The sequence below is a fragment of the Raphanus sativus genome, chromosome 7 (assembly GCF_000801105.2).
Source record: "Raphanus sativus cultivar WK10039 chromosome 7, ASM80110v3, whole genome shotgun sequence".
In the NCBI taxonomy this organism is placed as follows: domain Eukaryota; kingdom Viridiplantae; phylum Streptophyta; class Magnoliopsida; order Brassicales; family Brassicaceae; genus Raphanus; species Raphanus sativus.
Genome location: NC_079517.1, coordinates 816,645 through 834,057, shown reverse-complemented (window position 1 = coordinate 834,057; position 17,413 = coordinate 816,645). Strand labels below are relative to the sequence as shown.

At 39.5% G+C, this 17,413-nt stretch overlaps 6 protein-coding genes and 1 long non-coding RNA gene across 12 annotated transcripts; 4 read left to right on the top strand and 3 right to left on the bottom strand.

The window, feature by feature from the left end:
• Positions 1–4,209: 4,209 nt before the first annotated feature.
• On the top strand, positions 4,210–5,257 carry LOC108816751 (probable F-box protein At5g04010). Its single transcript, XM_018589319.2, has one exon. It carries the CDS (start codon positions 4,326–4,328, stop codon positions 5,124–5,126), a length of 801 nt encoding a protein of 266 aa, XP_018444821.1. The 5' UTR covers positions 4,210–4,325; the 3' UTR covers positions 5,127–5,257.
• A 284-nt stretch (positions 5,258–5,541) lies between these two features.
• Positions 5,542–6,993, top strand: LOC108816001 (uncharacterized). 5 transcript variants are annotated; one of them, XM_018588554.2, is made up of 4 exons: positions 5,615–5,700; positions 5,771–5,821; positions 5,930–6,045; positions 6,444–6,993. In XM_018588554.2, exons 3-4 carry the CDS (start codon positions 5,958–5,960, stop codon positions 6,749–6,751), a joined length of 396 nt encoding a protein of 131 aa, XP_018444056.1. In that variant the 5' UTR covers positions 5,615–5,700; positions 5,771–5,821; positions 5,930–5,957; the 3' UTR covers positions 6,752–6,993. The 5 variants fall into 5 exon arrangements, with proteins under 5 accessions (XP_018444055.1, XP_018444059.1, XP_018444057.1 ...); XM_056991259.1 differs by having other exon boundaries at positions 5,630–5,700; positions 5,930–5,988; positions 6,438–6,993; XM_018588553.2 differs by lacking the exon at positions 5,771–5,821 and having other exon boundaries at positions 5,542–5,700.
• Positions 6,994–7,097: 104 nt separating this feature from the next.
• Positions 7,098–7,988, bottom strand: LOC108815081 (uncharacterized). Its single transcript, XM_018587741.1, has one exon. It carries the CDS (start codon positions 7,986–7,988, stop codon positions 7,098–7,100), a length of 891 nt encoding a protein of 296 aa, XP_018443243.1.
• A 1,335-nt stretch (positions 7,989–9,323) lies between these two features.
• LOC108814510 (uncharacterized) lies at positions 9,324–9,849 on the top strand. The gene is made up of 2 exons (XR_001943663.2): positions 9,324–9,509; positions 9,616–9,849. It is a non-coding gene; the product is annotated as an uncharacterized LOC108814510 (long non-coding RNA).
• Positions 9,830–11,618, bottom strand: LOC108814509 (uncharacterized). The gene is made up of 2 exons (XM_018587096.2): positions 11,178–11,618; positions 9,830–10,794 (listed from the first exon to the last, which is right to left on the bottom strand). Exons 1-2 carry the CDS (start codon positions 11,293–11,295, stop codon positions 10,031–10,033), a joined length of 882 nt encoding a protein of 293 aa, XP_018442598.2. The 5' UTR covers positions 11,296–11,618; the 3' UTR covers positions 9,830–10,030.
• A 665-nt stretch (positions 11,619–12,283) lies between these two features.
• Positions 12,284–13,625, top strand: LOC108815080 (GDSL esterase/lipase At5g03980). The gene is given in 7 exon segments (XM_018587740.2): positions 12,284–12,454; positions 12,559–12,618; positions 12,620–12,991; positions 13,033–13,116; positions 13,119–13,176; positions 13,179–13,297; positions 13,299–13,625. Coding segments are annotated over 7 exon segments (969 nt in total). The 5' UTR covers positions 12,284–12,319; the 3' UTR covers positions 13,440–13,625.
• Positions 13,626–13,669: 44 nt separating this feature from the next.
• LOC108836861 (65-kDa microtubule-associated protein 3-like) lies at positions 13,670–17,373 on the bottom strand. Of its 2 annotated transcripts, none has more exons than XM_056990605.1 (12): positions 16,961–17,373; positions 16,733–16,814; positions 16,427–16,633; positions 16,083–16,337; positions 15,799–16,008; positions 15,548–15,703; positions 15,139–15,450; positions 14,959–15,046; positions 14,804–14,877; positions 14,642–14,716; positions 14,333–14,555; positions 13,670–14,255 (listed from the first exon to the last, which is right to left on the bottom strand). In XM_056990605.1, exons 2-12 carry the CDS (start codon positions 16,793–16,795, stop codon positions 13,816–13,818), a joined length of 2,103 nt encoding a protein of 700 aa, XP_056846585.1. In that variant the 5' UTR covers positions 16,796–16,814; positions 16,961–17,373; the 3' UTR covers positions 13,670–13,815. The 2 variants fall into 2 exon arrangements, with proteins under 2 accessions (XP_056846585.1, XP_056846586.1); XM_056990606.1 differs by having other exon boundaries at positions 16,733–16,805.
• Positions 17,374–17,413: the final 40 nt, after the last annotated feature.

The following is a 17,413-nucleotide window of genomic DNA, read 5'->3' as shown; positions in this document are numbered from 1 at the left end:
TAGTAAAAATACTAAATATAATTAATATTTTTAAATATATAAATTTATTTTGAATATTTGGATATCCATTCGATTCTTGGTTTGGTACTGGTTCGATTTCTGTTTTTCGGTTATAGTAATATAGGAACTTTTCGATTATTTTAAAACTTTTGTTTGGTTTGAATTCGGGTTTCCGGTTCGAATTTCGACTTTCAATTTTTATGCCGAGGCCTACCCAACACAGCTGTTTTTTTTTGGACAAAACACAAAAAGGATGATCTTAGATTGCTTTGGAAAAAAAGTTATCGACTGTTTTCCTTACTCCTTTTGCAAGAGTTCTTTTTTTTTTTGCTAAACTGTAAATATCATATATGAATAGAGTTTTACAAAGTAGAACTAATCACTGCCCCATCTTGGCAAAAAAAGAAGAAAAAACAAGATGGGATAAAGGCTTAACAAGGTTAACACTAGAAAGAGCACCTATCTCAACCACATTATCATGAGCCGATGGAAGGGTTTCTTATGTCTTCTTGCTGAAATGATGTTTCTCAGCTGTCTATCAATGGTTAGGAACACCGAGGCTGGAGAGATTGAGACCTGATTATGAATGAGGTTGTTCCTTTGCTTCCATAGATTAAAAATGACAGAATGAACCGCCAGTTTACGCAAGAGAGTGAGCTTCTTTGATGGGGAGGATCGTATCCATGAGAGCAGCTCAGACCAGGTAGTCGGCAAGGATGCAGGAGGGTGACATCTGAAATACACTTCCTGCCACACCACTTTGCTATACTCACATGACAACATCAAGTGATCTCTTGTCTCCTCAAACCGCGAGCAGAAGGGACACAATGGCGATATTTGCATACCCCAGCCCGCCAAACGGGATCTTGTTGGCAGCCTGTCATAGTTAGCTATCCACATTGTGAAAGCTAGCTTCGGTATACCACCTTTAAACCAGACAATGTCCACCCAGTCTTTGATCTCTTCTCTTGGCCGCAACACTTCCCATGTGGTAGCAGACCTGAAAGAAGTGAAAGGATAATCAGCAGCTACCCATTCAATTTCATCATTCACATTCAAAGGAAGAGGCAGATTAATAGTTGTAAGGAACACATGAAGCTCAACTTCCCTTTGGGATCTAGGATGAGGAAGCAACCAAACAGAGTCCGTGATCGCATCAGCAACCACAGCATTTTCTCTTATCCGCAGCGCTCTCGGTCCGGTTGGCCCAATGTGCTCCATAAGCTGACCAAACTGTGACCAGACATCGAACCAGAAGCTCGTGGACTCGCCATTTCCAAGTCTTGTTTTACAGAAACGAAGGGCAAGAGGTCTTAGATCTAGTAATTTTCTCCAGGCCCAAGAGTCGGTGACTCTAGCTTCAACAGACCAGAAAGAAACCCCATTCAGATGTGTGCTCCAATGCCAATCGACCCATAGCGAAGGGGATCTCGATAACAGTAACCATATGAATTTGAGGCAGAGCACTTGATTCCAAACCGAAAAACTCCTGAGGCCTAATCCGCCTTCTTCTTTAGGTAAGCATACTGTTTGCCATGCAATTTTTGCTAGACCTTTCTTCTCAATGTTTCCGGACCAGAGGAAACGGGAACACAAAGATTCAATGAGCTTGATACAACCTTTGGGAAGGATAAAAGCAGAGAGCCAAAACGTTACGGTACCGAAAATTACTGTCTTTAGTAGCTGTAGCCTTCCCGCGAAGGAAAGGAGCTTAGCTGACCAAGACTGAAACCTCGCAGTGATCTTCGTAATAAGCAGGGCGTACTCTGAAATTTTAAGCTTCCTGCTCATAAGTGGGAGTCCTAGATACCTGATGGGGAATTGACCAGAGGTGAATCCGTAGCTAGCAATAGCAGCTGATTCAGATTGGTCTAGACCCGCGGTGAAGAGCTCGGTTTTAGACGCATTCATTTGTAGCCCCGACCATGAAGCAAAATCATCAAGACACTCGGAGATACCGTGAAGACTATTGGGCGTGCCATCGAAGAACAGCATCACATCATCAGCAAACATAAGGTGCGAAATCTTTAACTGCTCCGTTCCCGGATGATAACCTATGTGGCCTGCTTCATAACGAGATAGGAGTAGACGGGATAGACACTCCATCGCTAGTACGAAAAGGTACGGTGACAAGGGGTCTCCTTGCCTGATACCTTTAGTGCTTTTAAAAAATCCACCAGTTGCTCCATTTACAGAAACAGAGAAAGAGGCAGTAGACAAGCATTCCGAGATTAATCCTATATAACTCTCCGGTATGGCCAGTGCTCGCAGAGTTGCCATGATGAAATCCCAACGCACACAATCAAAAGCTTTTCGCAAGTCCACTTTCAACATGCCTCTCGGTGTGACAGCCTGAGTGTTGTACCCGTTAACAAAATCAGTAGCCAGTAACACATTTTCTGCTAACAGACGCCCTGGAAGGAAGGCAGATTGAGACTTAGAGATCAACAATGGCAGGATGTCCTTCAACCTGGAGGCCAACAGCTTTGAGATGACCTTATAGATTGTGTTGAGGCACGATATTGGACGGAAGTCAGTGGTAAGAGACGCATTTAGTTTCTTGGGAATAAGAACCAAATTTGCTGCATTCCACTGCTTACAGCTGACCTGAACGGAAGAATTCGAAGATAGCTTCTGTAACCTCAGGGCCGACAATGGACCAAGATGCCATGAAAAATTCCGCTGAATAACCGTTCGGGCCGCCTGATTTATTCTTGGGCAGGGTAAAGAAAGCTTCCCTAATCTCGTCTGCGGTGAACTCCCTTTCGAAACAAGAAGCCTGGGTGTCTGAGCATCTAAATTCAAACAGCAGGTCCAAGTCACTCTGAATAAACATAGGAGGCGAGACAGGGCTTCCTAGGAGATCAGAGAAATAATCTATGCATAGGTTCTGGATACCCGACTGAGTGTCTATGCGCTCACCATTTTCAGAGAAGAGAAAGTGAATATGATTTGCGGCCTGCCTAGAAGCTGCATAGCGGTGAAACAGAGCAGAGTTACCATCACCGCAAGACATCCACTGAATGCTAGATCTCTGAAAAAAGAAAGAGGTTTCAGCTGATGATAGCTCTTCCCATTCATGCTGAGCTTGTAACTCAGTATTTGCGTTGAGAGTTGATGGAAGAGAGAGTGTGTCCGACTGCGCTTGGAGTAGCCTATTGTGCGCTTGAGCTGTTCTTTTCTCTATATCTGAGTAGTTTTGCCTGCTAAATTCCCTGAGAACGTTCTTCAGTAGCTTCAGCTTCTTTGACACTCTAAACATTGCTGAGCCAGTGATGTTGAAGGTGAACCAGTTTGTTCCTACAGTCGCCAGAAATTCCGGATTCTGAGTGAGGAAGTTATAGAACCGCAAAGGCCTCTTCAACCTCATCCTGTTTGGTTCCAAAGTGATGGAGATGACCGCATGGTCCGAGAAGTCTGGACTACCCACCAGCAAGAGCTCTTTTTAGCTGTTGATTTGCAACAACATCAACTTTGCAAGTGCTGCTAGCAACGCCAAAACCAGGAACATACTACAATAGCGATAAAGTATTCTGAAATACAATCTTGAATCACTCTCAGATGAAGGGTCAAGAGAAAAACAGAGAAAATATTAGATTGAAGAAACTCTTCTGTTCGCTTGACTCTACATACATCAAAAAAACGTCTCGCAAAAAGTGAAATCCGCAACCGGAATAAAATCAATTCGCCTGATGAAGCCGAGTGTATACAGAAAAAAACAAATATAAAGAGTATGGCGACCGGTGGTAAAAAGCCACCGGCCACCGGCCACCAGATCGGGAAACTTTAAGTTGGTGTTCTTTAGAGAGAAATAAGAGAAAACTCTAGAGAAAAATTAAATGAGAGAAGTTTTTTTGTTTTGATTATGTCAAATACACTTTTGTCGTAAATAAAAATCTCTGCCACAATGCAGACAAGTTTATAAGCTGCGGGAGTACTCCATAATGAATTTCGCCATGTATCTTTCAAGATTAGTATAATTCTAATGCTTATATGTTACTATTGGTTTATGATTATGAATATTTTTGATGTGAATAAATGATGCATTCAAAACTAAAATAAATTGTTTTAATTTGTATTAAAAATTTGGAAATCGATCTATAAAAATCTAAATTATTTTTTAAAATTCCAGTTTGTTTTTTTATGCGTTTCGTGATTCGTTTTATATATTTTTTCTTTAATATGGAAAAAGAAGTCACCGTTTGCTTTTACACGTTTTGGAGTCGTTTTGGGTTAACAAGGTAAATCTAAACAGCTATAAATAGGGATATTCAGTAACACTTTAGCTGAATCAACCCTACAGAAGTGCATTAGAAAAATCACACATGTCTCTCACTACCTCCGTCACTGTTGCACGTGTGCTGTCCTATCCCACCGCCGTGAAACGCAAACGCGAAGACGAGATCACTCGAGATAAACCGATGCCTATGGCTATTCCATCTTGGGAGGTACTAAACGCTATTAGCTATTACATGGACCCCGAGACTCTCGCCGTCGCCTCTTGCGTCTCGACCACGTGGCTAAAGTGCTTTTCCTCGGAGAATCTATGGAAGTCCATCATGACCGCGCGGTCCTCGCAACGCTCATCTCCCTACGAGATCGCCTTGGAACACACGGAAGGCGTCATCTCGTACAAACACCTCGTCTCCGCCGTTGAAAGAGACGCGAAACGCCGACGCAAAGGTCAGCTTGAGGAAACCATCAAGATACCGCTCTCTGATCTCAGTTTCATCGTCCACGTGTCCACCAAAACAAAGAAAGCGTCGGTTTATAAAAAAGGTGAAGATCTCGTGTTTGGTCCTAACGACAAGTTCCAAATCGAAGTCGACGTGAGCAAGGCTGGTATCACTGCTGGTGAGGAAGAGGTGAGGATGACGTGGCAGGTTATGTGCAAGGGGAAGTTTGTCACGGTGGCGGATACTACAAGATCGTTGGACACGAAGCATGGGTGGTTCATTGAGAAGCTGGAGTATAAGGATAACCGGAAGCTGGTAGGCGACGTCAAGATGAGTTTTAGCGGCGATGTTCTTGAGAAGATTGGATTTGCGATAGTAGACTCGGATGGTTGGGGATCTCTGTTAGTTGACGGATTTTTGAGGTATCTTCAGCGGTTTTTGTTGGAATAAATAATAGTCTTGATGTCGATGGAGTAGATGGATCAGTACAAGTCTCAAGTAGATGGTTTAGCAAAGTTATTTTAATGTTTGTTGTAGTTCCCTCTTTTGCTATGCACTCTATAACTAGTGAAGTTCAATCAGCCACTTCCCTCTTACTCTTGAAAGAAAACTATATAATATGAAACAGAGAAGTCAGTATTCATTAACCTCCGACTCCATAATTAAAGAGTTACTCTTTCTAGTAAGAATGGTGACGGCCATTGCAGAAAGTGATCTAATCCATTTTTTATCTAAATTAGAGTTCCAAAACTATACGTCCTGACACGCACGAGCACGCAAAAGATAGAAGAGAATAAAATAGAATACTATCCAAATTTGCTCTGTAAGAATACGTCATCAAAAGTAGACAGCTCTGCGAAGGACACGTGTACTATAGCAGCTACGGAGACGCCACATCACACCGCGTGTCTTCTCATCCAACAAAGGGAGTTTTATTTCAACTTTCCCAAAAGTAAAGAAGGAAAAAAAAAACAGAACCAAGAGAAAAGATTATTTGGTCTTCTTCTGTGTATTGTTTTACAGGGCAAGTGATCTTTAACACTCTATTTTTTTTTTAACACTCTAATGCCCAGCTTGTTTTTGTTTTATTTCAGAAAATAATTCGGCTGTTGCAATCTTGATTTCTTAGATTAGGGTTTACATAGGTACACAATTTCGGCCACAATTAGGGTTTTTTTTTTTGTTCTCTTCCTAATATTATTTTCTGTGTGTTGTCATACGTACACTTTCTAAACCCTTACTTGAATCTTCAGTTACCAGGTTCTCAGACAGTCGAACCACATGAATCAGATTGACTCAGATGTCTCTAATGGTAGCGACTCCATCCACTTCTTTCACTCATTTCTGTATCAAGTGTTTGATGTAACACGTACGTAGCGGAGGAACAAAGACTTGTTATGATTTATGATATAAATTTCCTTACATGTTAGTTTTCTGATTTAAGATTAGATGACTTTGCATTCCTGTTAGATTACTCTGTAGTTTTCTGATTTAAGATTAGATGACTTTTCATTCTTGTTAGATTACTCTGTATATTTGGATTGTAACAAGTCCCTAGTTCGCTTGTGCGCCATGCTATTCATTAAGTTATGATTTATGTCGTAGACTCTGATTATACATTAACAGCATATCTTTGTTTGTAAACTACAAACACGTTAGTAGTTCATGCATGTTCTTGACTAGTCAGACAATACCGGTTATGTTGGGATATTAGAGGTAAAAACCGGAAAATAACAAGACAGACTAATCATTCCGACATAGGTGCAGGTAAAGTAAAAGAGCCGAGGGTAATATCTCCGAGAGGATCCAAGACCGAAGAGAAGCAAAGTCAGGGTGTTACTGACATGGGTCAAGTTGGTAGACAGCAGCCTCATGGAGATGTGAACATGGAAGCTTCCATATCAGCAGAAGATGTGATAAGAGCTGGAGGGTTTGGTGCTAAAGACGACATTGGAAGCTTCCTTCCCGTCGCAAGTGATTCGACCGACTTTGAGGAATCACTCCGCTCTGCACGTGACTACGAAGAAGCTCAAGCGGAGGTTCAAAGGCCTGGTCTTGGCTGGCCTAAAGAATAATATCTTTACCTTGCCGGCTTCAATGCTTTGCTTGATCGGTCGATTGTTATGTGTGATGATGGCAAAGTTGGATTGTTTCAAAGTAGCGAACTCACTGGTTCTTGCTCTGCTTTTGCCAGAACATTTTGAAGGATCTTTTTACATTTTTGTTTTGATATTAAGGGTCATGTAGTCGGTGAGATCAGATACACTTTTTTCATAAATAAAAATCTATGCCAGAAATTATATGTTTTTTGATGAAATTTCAAATTTATTCATCCATATAGGGAAGATACATTTATAAAAGAATTGATAAAACTACTATGCCTAAATTATGCTGAATAAAATAAAAGAAAGAGCTGTCGAGCTACATAGTGTGTAAGAACCATTTTTGAAGTAATCCCGTGTATTTATGCCTAGCCTTATTCTTGAGTGATGATATGCGGTTTCTCATCGATTTATCTATCAATGTGCGCGTTACATCAGTAGATATCCATCCAGTGTGGTGTTTTCGCGCGTTGCGCTCTCTCCAAATATGATAGATTGTCGCCTGAAATAACATTTTGAGGAGGATAGTATCCATCGCACCAGCTCTCATCTCCGGTAGGTGCTCAAGAGTCAACTGCCAATCAGGGTCCGTATGAGATTCAGGAATACGAGTTGCCATGCTATGCCATACTGTGAATGAATATGGGCAAGCAAAGAACAAATGATCCTTTGTCTCATTGATCTCTTCACAAAGTGTACAGCATTGCGTCATCCCCCAAATCCGCATCCTATCACCTGTTGATAGCCTATTCTTGACCGCTAGCCAGGTAATGAACGAGAATCGCGGGACCTCCTGTGCAAACCAAACCACCTTGCTCCAGCCCACTGTTTCCTTCTTCAGTCTAATTTGATCCCATGTTTTAGCACTCGAGAAACTTTCTCTATAATCATCATCTCCATGTTTCCATAGAACTACATCTCGTCCCAGTTGAGGAGCAGGGACCGGCTGTGCAACAACAGTCTCATAGAGCTCATGATGATGGCGACTACGTTGACCTTTAATCGCCCAACCATTCTGATTTACTGCCTCGTTAACTGTGGCTCGACGAGGCAGTCCCAGGTATGTAGTACCTACTGCTCCAGTAATTTCAATCAACCTCCTCTTACCAAGCCAGTCATCAAACCAAAAGTGCGTTGATTTCCCATCCTTTACCTCCATCCTGAAAAAGCCATACGCCTCATCTCTTAGCTTTAGTAGTTTCCTCCACATCCATGACCCCTTGTTTGTGTCTTTTATATCCCAAAAAGAGGAGTTACGAAGAAGATAGTACTTAATCCAGCAAACCCACAGAAATTATATGTTATAAGTTGGTCGAGATATGAAAACTACTTTTTATATAGTAGTCGATATTTTTTTTATATCAAAGTAGTCAATGTTGTTTATGGATCATGATTATCATAATGTGACAATACGTTGAGACCAGTAGTTGGTGATATGAGTGGAAAGAACTAAAAACCAATGAGAGAAAGAAGATGGAATCATATATTCAATAAGTGGGTCGAGTTGAGGACACCACAAATTTGCTTCTTTAGGTCCTATAACAATCTTTTTTTTTTTTGAAACACTAACAATCCAATGTCTTGTTTCTAACTTTTATGAACAAAAACTTTCATATATTTATGTATATCAATTTATTGCTTTTATATAAAATATTAAAATATTATTTGATCTATTTCAAAGTGGCTAATCATAGCTTAGCACTCAGCTACTTGGATATTATTCGATGGCCATTATTCTTGTATTGGTTGCTGCTATACACTATTAATTTTTTCGTCGCATTCGATTTGCTAATTTGGAAGCTGGTAGAGTATACAAGTTGGTGCAAGAGGGAGACATAAAATAATTCAATCTTTACTTATCATAGATAGATAATCCTAATCAGATTAATCGAAGAAAATCAAATAACCGATTTGACCACCCAATTTTAAATCACGAAGATTCGTTAAGATGAATGACAAAAAACACACTAAGCTATTAGCGTATTGGTTAGCTTCAAAATGATATAAAATATTAGAAATATACAAATACATAAATAATAAAATAGCATCACTTTGCAAAAAGTAAGTGAACCATTTTAATATTCTAAGATTTAACTTTCTAACCATTCAATAACATAATAGCCTTTTTAGGGGCAGAATTTTAAGTTTTCATTAACATAATAGATTCATGAATATTTTGGGAAAAAATATATCCTTGACGCATGCATGCACTATTTATCATGTGTCATCTGTGATGTATTATACAGAAAACTTTTAGTAATTTCTTCAAAGTTAATAATAACATCACGAAATTGAAAATCACAAAATGATCGTAGTTTTTTCTTCCTTTGTCAAAAATACGATAAAATGCTTACAATATTTTCAAGGACGTGTTGATTAGCATGGACAAATAAATATTTTCGTTCATGAAACTTATAAAAACCTGTCTTGTTTATGAATCAAAAGAGACAAAGGAACCTAATTTTCCCTTAATAAAATAGAGAAGCAATTGAATAAATAAAACTTTTGATGTTCAATTAAAAAAAAACAAATATGCGATATCCCCACTTGTCTCTTCAAGTCACCAATATCGAATACTACCCCTATTTATATCTGCACACCATAGGCTTACACTCTCTTATCACAAAGCTTGGCACTTTCTATATGGGGAAAGAGAGAAACAAAGGAACAGTCTTCCTTGTTATGTTCTTAGCTCTAATGGTGGATGACATCTTTCACACGATTCACCCAAGTATGTTCTTCATGTTAATGTCTGTAAATTTTATTTCTCATGTATTAGGTTTTTGGTTAAAGATTCTTGGTAGTTTAGAGTTTCTTCTGATCCTATACTGTTTCAGGTACAATCTCATCAAGATCCCCTGAAGTATACCATGGAAAATCTTTGGAGGAATATCCAGAAGACTCTCTGTTTCTCTCCAAAGGTTCGAGAAGAGGACAGAAAACGAAGGCATGAGAGTATAAATTTCGCAACTTTTCCCGATCATCACCCTCCAAGCGTTTTGTGTAATAAATATACAAGAACTGAAAAGAAAACATAAACAAGTTGCAACATCCAGAAACTTTTAGTATTATATTTATATATATTTGTAATCTGCATCATTCAAAGTGACAAAAGACCATTAAGAAACGTTTAGCACAAAACATCACACTATGATTCTAAACTCCCACACGCTCACTATATTAGTTAATAACCGAAAACTTTTGATTCTTTCCTCTGCAAAAATATTTATCAAGAGAGACACTCTGATCGATTCAGAAGGACTCCATCCAACCGCAACCATTGGAAGGTTGCTGAAACCCACCTCGGCTTCTCCCTCTCCCATTTCTCCATCGACAATCGTCCACCTGCTCTCCTTCACGTGGCGCCGCTCCTCTCTTTCTCCACTCTCTTCCTTGATGACGATGATCATTACAGTTCCAGTTCCCAACCTTCTTGTTGTTGAAGCTGTTTCTGTTCCTATAGTCCCAAGACTCTGTTCCGAACCTATTGATCTTCTTCTCCTCATGATCCCAAGCTACTGGTTCCTCCTTCCATCCCCAAGAATCCTGATTCCACCCATCACAACGCTGATGATCATCCCATGTGTTCTCCGGTTTACCAACATTCTCCTCAGCGTCACCCCATCCTGTTCCCCAGCCTTGTCCACTATACTGTCCAGACGAAAACAAAGCATCAAGAATCACCACATGCTCTTCTCCCCTCTCTCCTCTTCCCGGGTCTGGACCACGCTCGAGGTCAAGAACCAGCTCATTGTCAACTTGAGCGTCCCAATCAACATCGTCAATGTAGACATCAGGATCAGGCAAAGGTAAGTCACAGGAGACTCCGTTTATCTCAGCCCAGTAATGAGATTTAGCCTTGTTGAACGCGTCTTCTCCCGCTGAATCGTCCCATTGGACCACTCTCTCGTACAGATGCATAAACCGCTTCGCTTCTAGGACTTTGGACCATGGAACTGAACCAACCTTAGCACAGAAGTCCTTCTCCCACGCAGGAACAGACTGTTTGCAGTTAGCTGCAGAAACACACACAATAATCTCAAAAAGTTAAAAAAACTCTGTTCTCAAATCATTCTCTTTTTTAAAAAAAAAAAAATTTAATCAAAGTTTGAACCTTTACTGTTCACAAACTACTGTTTATACATTGTATGAATCTTGTCTCACGTTCATGAATTAGGACTTAAAAAAAGAAAAAGTACCAAACTTGACAAACCTAAAACAGAGATGAAATCAATTATGTTAGTTAATTTCACTAACACTAAGTACATAAACGAGATTGATGAACAAACACAAACCCTAATCAATAAACAGTGCAGCAGACACAGAAATTCGAGGAGATTAATCACTATTCCGCGAAATTAAAAGATGAATAAAAAGAAAGAAGAGAGCAGGGTCATACCAAGAGGCGGCTTTGGTGATTGAGTCATCGTCGTCCCTCGTTGTTGTTGTTGTTGATGATGATGATTATAATTGTTACTGTTGTTGTTTCTGGGCTTTTGTCTTCTCCAATTGCTCATTGTTGACCCGACAAAAAGATCGAATTTTTTTAGAGGAATGAACCTTCCTTAACCCACAGAAGAGAAGAAGAGAGAAAGGTGAGTTTTTTTTTTATTATTTTTGGTTCTGAGTTTCACCGAAAGACGAAACAGAGAGATTGTATAAGAAGAGAGGAGGGATAGTGGAATGATCTCAATATGAAGGAAGATCAAAAACTTCAAGACTTATCAAGCAAAATTTCCTTTCTTCTTTTTTTGTATTTTCAGGTGATTTGTTTTCTTCTTTCTTTAATGTTTATGAGATTTCCTTTTCGTCGGAATAATAAATGACTTTCCTTTTCTGAAACGGAATCTTCATTCATTTTTTCTTCATTCTAGTTGCTTCTATTAATAAAAATATTCTTTATTAAATAACGAAATACTTTTATGTGTTTCAAAAATAACGAAATACTTATATAACTGTTTTGTATAAAAGCTAGTGGCCTTAAATTTTAGAGTCAGTTAAATCATAAAAAAAAAGAGTTAATTAAATTAGTATACAGACTAAACCGGTCAGTTTTTCAGTGCCACAGTTATAGCAAACTAATTTGTTTCTAAATGTCTTATCATTTGATAATTTCCAAAACCTTAGAAAAGGTTATAGATTAAAAATTGTTGGGTCTTTGCTCTGTTCCTCTTCTTGTTAGTTGGCACAAGTTCTTGTAGTTGTGAAAAAAGGTTCTTGTAGTTTTAGGTTTGACCACTAAGTGAATGTAAATATAAGTAGAATTTGAATCACTCACCTAAGAGTCTTTTTTTACCTATGTTTTCTAGACTTTTTAAATATCTCTTTCAATCCTTTTTTTATTTCATACTTGAAATGTATCTTCTTTTTATGTGGACAAATTATTTGATAACAGAAAAATGGAAAATCTAAAAGAAAAGGAAACTCTAACAAGATCATACTCAAAAAGGAAATAAGTACCTCTCTTTAGTCTTTACTCTCTAGTCGTCTATAAATGCAACACACATCAACAACACCAAAACTCTCACCCTTCTCAAACAAATGTCGACAACAACCAAAGCATTATCCCTTCTTGTTCTTCTGTTCTTTGTTGTGTCCATCGTTCACGCAACTGACTCATGTCTGATCAACTCCATCGCCGACACTGGAAACCTAATCCGCAACGGCCCTATCGGAGCCAAATCCCACGCCGCTAGTTTCCCTTACGGTCAAACATACTTCAACCAAGCCACGGGTCGTTGCTCAAACGGTCAGCATATGGTAGATTACTTGGCACGCAGGCTTCATCTCCCACTCCTAAACCCTTACCTCAACGTAAACACCACGCAACCCTCTTCTTTCAACAACGGTGTTAACTTCGCCGTCGCCGGAAGCACAGCCTTAAACAGCTCCTTCTTCGCCGCGAGAAGCCTCCACGTACCGGCGACAAACACTCCTCTCTCCACTCAGCTCTCTTGGTTCAAGTCTCATCGCAGCCCATCCGATTGCTTGAAGCGGTCTCCTATCAGAAACGACTACAACTACGGTTTCTTCCAAGGCAAGTCAACGGAAGAGATCAGAAGCTTCATACCTCGCGTATTCGGAGCCATCGCAGGCGCGGCTAGAGAAGTGATACTAACCGGTGCGGTTAACGTGCTCGTACCGGGGAACTTCCCCGTTGGATGTTTTCCAATTTACTTGACGTCTTTCCCTCTTGTTAGGATTCGGGACTACGTCAGAAATTTCATCAGAGATTACGTCAAAGAATCCATCAGGGATGCTTGGCTCATCTCAACGAGTTCGCCGCCGTGGATCACAACAACCAACTCCAACAAGCTATATCTTCATTAAAAAAAAGGAGGAGTTTCCTGGTGTGGTTATCGTCTATGGAGATTACTACAACGCGTTTCAGTATGTTTTATGGGATTCGACAAGAGTGTGGCTTTGAAGTCGTGTTGTGGGATCGGTGGAGCTTACATCTACGATGGGAATAGACAGTGTGGAGCTGCGGGAGTGCCGGTTTGTCGGAATCCAGACAAGTTTTATAAGTTGGGACGGTGTGCACTTGACTCAGAAGGCATATAGATTCATGTCTAAGTTCCTCAACAACATAATTCTTCCACAGATTAAGTGTGTGGTGGAGCTTAATCAAAGCAAGAGTGTCTCTTCTCTAGTGTCCTAGTTTGATAATTTTGTATTTTCTTTCAGTTGATAAGATGATAATACCATGTAATATTTCTTTTAATGAATAGAAAGTATAAACTTCTTCTTTTGAAAAAGTAGTATAACCTACTGCTTACTGCAAATATAAAGAGAGTTAACCTAACCGGGATGTTTAAAAAAGAAAGCCAAGCCACCAAAAGCAACCGGATGGTAGCTATACAATTTTGGTTTAGTAGTATTATCTCCAGATTAAGCTAAACCAAAACGGAATCACTTTTCTTGTTAGTCTCCAAGAATCCATACACATGTAACGCCGATCACAAAAAAAGCCAATCATATAATTGACCTTTTACAAACTAATCCACAATCAGTTTGAGTTTTAAAGGACATTGAAATCAGACGTGGATCATAGACTCAGATTGTAGCATGAAGGCGAGTCTTCGTTCCTCAAACGAGTACTCAACAACTTCAGTCTTTTCAGGGAGCAATCTTGCATAGTTGTTGAGTGGGGTTGGTGCAGTTTGCATCGGGACAGAGATTGTTGCTGGTGTTGATGGAATGGGAATCATAGCTGCGACATTCTTTGGTGTTTGCAACATGGACATCATCTTCTCTTCTTCCAAATTCTTGATAATGTTGTTCTTGACCGGAGTTGCAAAGGAGGATATCTCGTTTGGAACAAGTTGCTGTGGCGTTGCTATGTTGGCCTTTGATGCAACCACCGTGGTAGAGATTGGTGAGAATGGCTTGCGAACTAGTGGAGACTGTAGTTGTTCACAAGGATTCATTGACTGTTTCCTTGAGGGAAGTCCAGCAACATCAAGCCCTCTTCTTCCTGCAGGAGATCAGATCAATGCATTTAAGACAAGTACTATGATAGTTACATTTTTATTGTTAAAGAGTCAAAATTACCAGTTGATAAAGCTCCATCGACATGGCGTTGATCTGCTTTCTTGTTGTTAGGTTTAGGAGTCTGATGCATCCCTGCCCCTAAGGAGAGTCTTCGGTTGGTTGCTGCACCACCCGTTGACATTCTTGGAGCCTTTTTGCCACCAAGGGGTTTTGATGGGCTCGGCTTTGATCCATAGAGCGCCTCTTGTTCTGCTATGAGTTGTCCTTGGAGTTTCTTATGATCCTTTTATATGCAGAAAACATGGAGTTAGTTTATGAAGATATAGTATTGGCCAAAAGTTTCTGATGGAAACAAAGTGAAGTACATACCCGTTGGCGACGGTGTTCCTCTTCTCTTTCCTGTCTCAGTAAGTTATACTCCTCAAGCATGGACAAAAGACGGATCTAGACACAAAAAAGCAGAGAATTACAAATGGTCAGCGATGACAGTATAAATAATTTGTCAACTGAGAATTTATAGAGAAGACATACACCATCGTAGAGAAATTCAATTCCCTTCTCTTGTTCCCAAACTATTGTCTTCGAAGCAAGTGCTTCTACCATTCCTGAATGAAAAGACATTACCATCATAATCTATTCAGAGCACAAACATTTGTGATGCTATTGATTAACAAAGAGTAACTTACCTGGAAGTTTGTTAACAAGATTACGAGCTTTCTCAGCACGCTTGAGAGTAAGATGAGCTCCTCTACCAGCATTGTATCTGTTATCGTCCTGTAGAGTGGAAAAATATAAATAGAGAATATAATAAAAATGTAACCAACTCTGTGACTTTATATAAATGTTTCTGTGATTCCGGCTCTAACCCTGTTGTATTCTTCAAGCCAGCTTTCTTCATCGCAGGCAGACAACCATTTCTCGACCTTCTCAAGTATCTCTTTCCTACTTAAAGCTTCCTCTTTGACCTTAGATATATGTTGCTCAAGATGCCCCAGGACCAATGTGGCATCCACAATACCAGATTCTATGGCCACTATAGTCTGATCCATAGCACTATCTGAAACTGGTAGCATGTGGGTTTTCCTACATATCTCCTCTAGCTCTGATCTCTTCTTCATAACAAGTTCTTTCATTTTGCTTGCCTTTACCTCATCCAATCGGACAACTTCTGCTTCAACCTGTATATGGAAGTGGAACTCATGTTAAGGTTTAAAGACATGGACAAAAAGATCTTAATTTAGCTTTAACCATGTTTTTTTTTTTCCAACAGCTTACGTATTTGATGAAGTCTTCAGAGAGACTATTGGCTTGAGTTATTTCATGTTCTGATGCAGCTATATTGCAGGTAATATGCTGATACTCTTGCTGCTCTTCTATGGGTGTATCCATCAAATTCCAGAGCTCTAACATGGTTGTTGCTAGATCTTGAAGCTTCATAAAAAAAAAAAATTCAATAAGCAACTATGAGCTAGTGACAAGAGCAAAGACAAAATCTAGATAACTCGCCAAAGTAATTTACAAATTACCTTGTGCATTCTCTGTATCTTAACCTCCCTCAGCTTTTGAACTGCAGCATCCAAGTTGTCAATGGTATGATCACTTAAGCTTCTTGGTCCCTCTGGATCAGTTAATGTGGGATTCACTTGGCTAACAACCTCATTGAAGTCCATTCCAAGTACTGAAGAGTGAGAATATAGAGTACACAGGTGCTTCCGAATAGTCTCCACTCGTTCACTCTGAAGTAAACAAACAAAACAAAATAAATAAACAGATAACCAAAAAGAGGAGGCAAGATCAAATGTAATTTCACCTTCTCCTTTTGAAGTGCTTGCAGATGGGAGTGTAACTCCTCAAGCTTTGTCATAGACAAAGAAGTCTCATCGAGGAGTGGTTTGGAGAGAACATGTTCTCCTCCTTGACCTTTGATATCATTAGTGATACTCTCAATTTCTTCTAGAACAAGAAGGAACTGGCTTCGTCTCTCGGTTTTCCTCTTTTGCATCTCTTCCAATTCAGGGAGAATCTTCCCAAGCTCTTGTTTCAAGCTCCCAACGCTTTGATCAGACTTGAACACATAGAAAGAAAAAAAAGGGGTTAACATGTAAAAAAAAAACACTTATTGCTCATCAGATCAGATATACACTCACGGCTCACCTGTCTAATATGCACAGGACGCTCCCCCATAGCAGAAGAGATGGAAGCGAGTTCAGCTTCAGCATCAGCAATAGCTTGTCTTAGCTGAGCTCTACAACGATTAGCTTGGTCAACTTTTCTTCTGTAAACTTCCAAGCACTCACGTTCAAGCTCAAGCAACATCTGATCTCTATCAGTTTCAGTTTCTCCAACTTCATCCCAAATAATCTGTTTTTTTTTTGAGAAATAAAAAAAAAGAAATCTAAATACAGATAATTATATGAACACACAAAATAGTTTTTGGTTAATGATCAAACAAACTCACACCTGAAGTTCGTAAAGGAGAGATCCACATGTTGTTTCTACTTGAGGAATCGGATCTTTTGCCATTTCGAAATGCTTCTTCTGCCTGTAAAGGAAACAACTCTTATGTCATTCCCAAAAAGGAAACCGGAGATTCGCTAACCATTCTCAATCAGCCAATTGAATAAGTAAGCAATGAACACTTAAAACTATTTTTACATTCAAAATTAATCAATGAGCGAGAACGCTTGCCTGTAACTAGAGATTTCTCGTATGCTCTCCAGAGCTGATCAATTTAAATGTTTGATCTCTGTTGCTAGTAGATCGATCAGATTGCCACTGTAGATTTTCGAAATAGAGGAACCCTAGATCCAAGTTTCTGTAGAGAGGGGAGAGAGAGAAAATAGCCGTTAAAGGTCGATGTGAAGAAGAGAGAGATGATGATGACAATTAGATTTGGAATTTCCTTTCCGCCCGTTACCGGATCACCTCTTCCTTATTCCTTTTCTAGCTTTTGAATTTCAAATAGTACTTATTAGTTTGCAATCCTCTGCATCGCGCTTCCAGTGGACAAATAAATCTTTTTTTTTTTTTGGAACAACAGTGGACAAATAAATTTACACCGTCAAAGCTAACCGAAACGGATCACTACACAATGCAAATAATATAAATAGAGATAACCTAACCTAACCGGGATGTTAAAAG

Coding starts and splice junctions, on each gene's coding strand:
- LOC108815081 (XM_018587741.1), bottom strand. CDS start 7,988: ATGTGGAGGAAACTACTAAAGCTAAGAGATGAGGCGTATGGCTTTTTC.
- LOC108836861 (XM_056990605.1), bottom strand. CDS start 16,795: ATGGCAAAAGATCCGATTCCTCAAGTAGAAACAACATGTGGATCTCTC. Junction 16,634..16,732: donor CTCTCCTTTACGAACTTCAG/GTGTGAGTTTGT, acceptor AAAAAAAAACAG/ATTATTTGGGATGAAGTTGG. Junction 14,256..14,332: donor CGATGGAGCTTTATCAACTG/GTAATTTTGACT, acceptor GATCTCCTGCAG/GAAGAAGAGGGCTTGATGTT.
- LOC108816001 (XM_018588553.2), top strand. CDS start 5,958: ATGAATCAGATTGACTCAGATGTCTCTAATGGTAGCGACTCCATCCAC. Junction 6,046..6,443: donor TCAAGTGTTTGATGTAACAC/GTACGTAGCGGA, acceptor ACATAGGTGCAG/GTAAAGTAAAAGAGCCGAGG.
- LOC108814509 (XM_018587096.2), bottom strand. CDS start 11,295: ATGAGCAATTGGAGAAGACAAAAGCCCAGAAACAACAACAGTAACAAT. Junction 10,795..11,177: donor ATCACCAAAGCCGCCTCTTG/GTATGACCCTGC, acceptor GTGTTTCTGCAG/CTAACTGCAAACAGTCTGTT.
- LOC108816751 (XM_018589319.2), top strand. CDS start 4,326: ATGTCTCTCACTACCTCCGTCACTGTTGCACGTGTGCTGTCCTATCCC.